Source organism: Zea mays, chromosome 6 (genome assembly GCF_902167145.1).
Source record: "Zea mays cultivar B73 chromosome 6, Zm-B73-REFERENCE-NAM-5.0, whole genome shotgun sequence".
Classification (NCBI taxonomy): Eukaryota; Viridiplantae; Streptophyta; class Magnoliopsida; order Poales; family Poaceae; genus Zea; species Zea mays.
In genome coordinates this window covers 125,417,064-125,419,397 of record NC_050101.1, presented here as the reverse complement: position 1 = coordinate 125,419,397, position 2,334 = coordinate 125,417,064, and the positions used below count along the sequence as shown (strand labels likewise).

The following is a 2,334-nucleotide window of genomic DNA, read 5'->3' as shown; positions in this document are numbered from 1 at the left end:
TGTGATGCCCTTAGAGCATCTCCAAGAGACTAGTTAAATGGCTCGTCAAGCCAAATTTTGGCTATTCAACAGCAAAATAATTCTTTAACATACTAGCTATCTGACTCGCCGAGCTGTATGACTCTTTAAATTAGTTTTCTCACTAGTAAAATTTAGCTAGACACCTAACTAGCAAAACTAGATAAATAATCTGTTAGAGTGAGATGTTATATATATATATAGTGTAATTTTTATGAAAAAGTAAATAGAAAGTCAAATAAAGACCTAAAAATAAATCGAGATCGCCACATTTGGACAACCACGAGCAAGAGCAACTAACGGGTGGGCCCACCCGGAAGCGACTTGCACAAGTCGCCAGCCGGGCCACCCCCTTCGCCTACCTCCCCTGCCGGCGCTCAGATCCGCCGCCCCGCAGCACCCTCCCGCGCCGGCAGCAACCACGACAGACAAGCAGCCCGGCGCGCGGCTAGCTCACACCCTTCGCACCATGCCGGGTCTGGTCGCCTACTCGGGCCTCGGTCTAGGCCTCCTGGCCCTCGCCGCGCTCGAGTCACTGCCCCTCCGCGTCCCGCCGCTCCGGTCCCTCCCACGCCGCCTCACCACGCCGCTGCACCTCCGCCATCTCCTCGCCGCGGCCGTCTCCGCGCTCTGCCTCATCTCCGCTCTCGTCTCCGCGCACCACCTCTCGCTCCCCACGCTCGCCGCCTCGGCCCTCTTCCTCCTCTATTCCCTCGCACCCTTCGCGCCGCTCGCGGCGCCGCTGCCCTCCCCCCTCCTCGATCTCCTCCTCGCCGCCGCCTTCGCGCAGGAGCTGCTTCTCTTCGCGCACCGCCGCCCCTCCACCGCGGCTGGGATCGAGAACCGGTACTTCGACCTGCTCCTCGTCCCCATTGCGCTCTGCCTCGGCGCCACGCTGCTCGCCGCGCACCGGCCAGGGGAGCCCGCGCCGCGGATCGCCCGCGCGGCGGGCCTGGCGCTGCAGGGTACGTGGATGCTGCAGATGGGCTTCTCCTTCTTCACCAGCGCCATCGCGCAGGGCTGTGCGCTCCACGCCGCCAGCCGCGCTGACTACACCATTAAGTGCCGCACCCACGAGGATTACCACCGCGCGCGGTCCGTCGCCACGCTGCAGTTCAACGGACACCTCGCACTGCTTGTGATCGCCGGCGCGGCCGCTTACGCAGCAGTCCTATCCAGGTCAAACCGACCTCCGAGCGGGTACAGTGCTCTGGACAAGGAGGTCCAGATGGAGGGGATGCCGATGATGTCACAGTTCACACTGGATTCGGATGAGGAGAAGGAAGAGGAAGTGATCACCTCTACAGCAGCTCCAGTGGCAAATGGCGGGGAGTCCCATGACGAGATCCCACTGCACGAACCAGGTTCCAAGTGACGGAGATGAAATCTGGGCTGTTCTTCTGTCGATTAGCCAAGTGGAGGAGGGTGTCGACAGAGCTGGCACACTGGGGCTTCATGTTTGTGTGTTTTGGTACATCATTTTAATATGGGTTTCACTTTCTGATATTTGGTTAATATGTGGAAAGAAATCTTGCTTAGTTTGATCTGCATAGAGTTTATATCTGTGAAATATTGTAATTTGTTGGGTTCAGAACTTCAGATAGATCTTTCAGAAATAAAGTTAACACACTTGGAGATCATTGTTTTCTCCACTTATTTATTGTCTAACTAATTGACACTTGCTTCTGTTTCTTTTTAACGATATTTTAGAAGTCCCACGGCATAGATTTATCTGTTCTGAGTTATGTCTTTCTTTTTGCTGCTAGTGAAATGATCAAATTATTCTTCGAAGAACTTAGATTAGTCGATAATGTGCTACTCTGTGAATTTTGTAATTGTTATCTTTTCTTCACAAGATATTGATACCCTTAGTCCTTGGGATAATAGGTTTGAAATTTGTTAAACACATTTGGAATCTGATATCTCAAAGTGCTGCAACCCCTTAGAGGCAACTGCAACTAGTCACACTTGGGAGAGGAGCATTTGCTGGGATTGATGTGAACCAATCTACCAGGTATCAGCTGCCTGTGGATACTGGTAGTGGTATGGGTGATACATTCATGACCATGGTGGCATCAGTTGGTCCCATCCAATACACAGTGTGGCATTGCTGACTTTAGATCATCAAATGAGTCGAAATCTATCCTCGTGGTGGAGGGGATATAGGGCCGCTAAACAGTACATGATGTTGTAACTTCTTTCTAGTGAACCGGTGGTAGTTTGTGCCTAGGTATTTGGTTTCGAAAGCATTTAGGTGATGTGAAATGAATTGTACATTCTTGTCTTGGTTGTTATGGCGTCCGTGCAGCATCGCTT

The 2,334-nt window shown here is 52.3% G+C and overlaps 1 protein-coding gene across 1 annotated transcript; it reads left to right on the top strand.

The window, feature by feature from the left end:
- Positions 1–286: 286 nt before the first annotated feature.
- Positions 287–1,658, top strand: LOC100285926 (TMV response-related protein). The gene has a single exon (NM_001158815.2). The coding sequence runs from the start codon at positions 488–490 to the stop codon at positions 1,391–1,393; it is 906 nt and encodes a 301-aa protein (NP_001152287.1). The 5' UTR covers positions 287–487; the 3' UTR covers positions 1,394–1,658.
- The last annotated feature ends 676 nt before the right edge of the window (positions 1,659–2,334 follow it).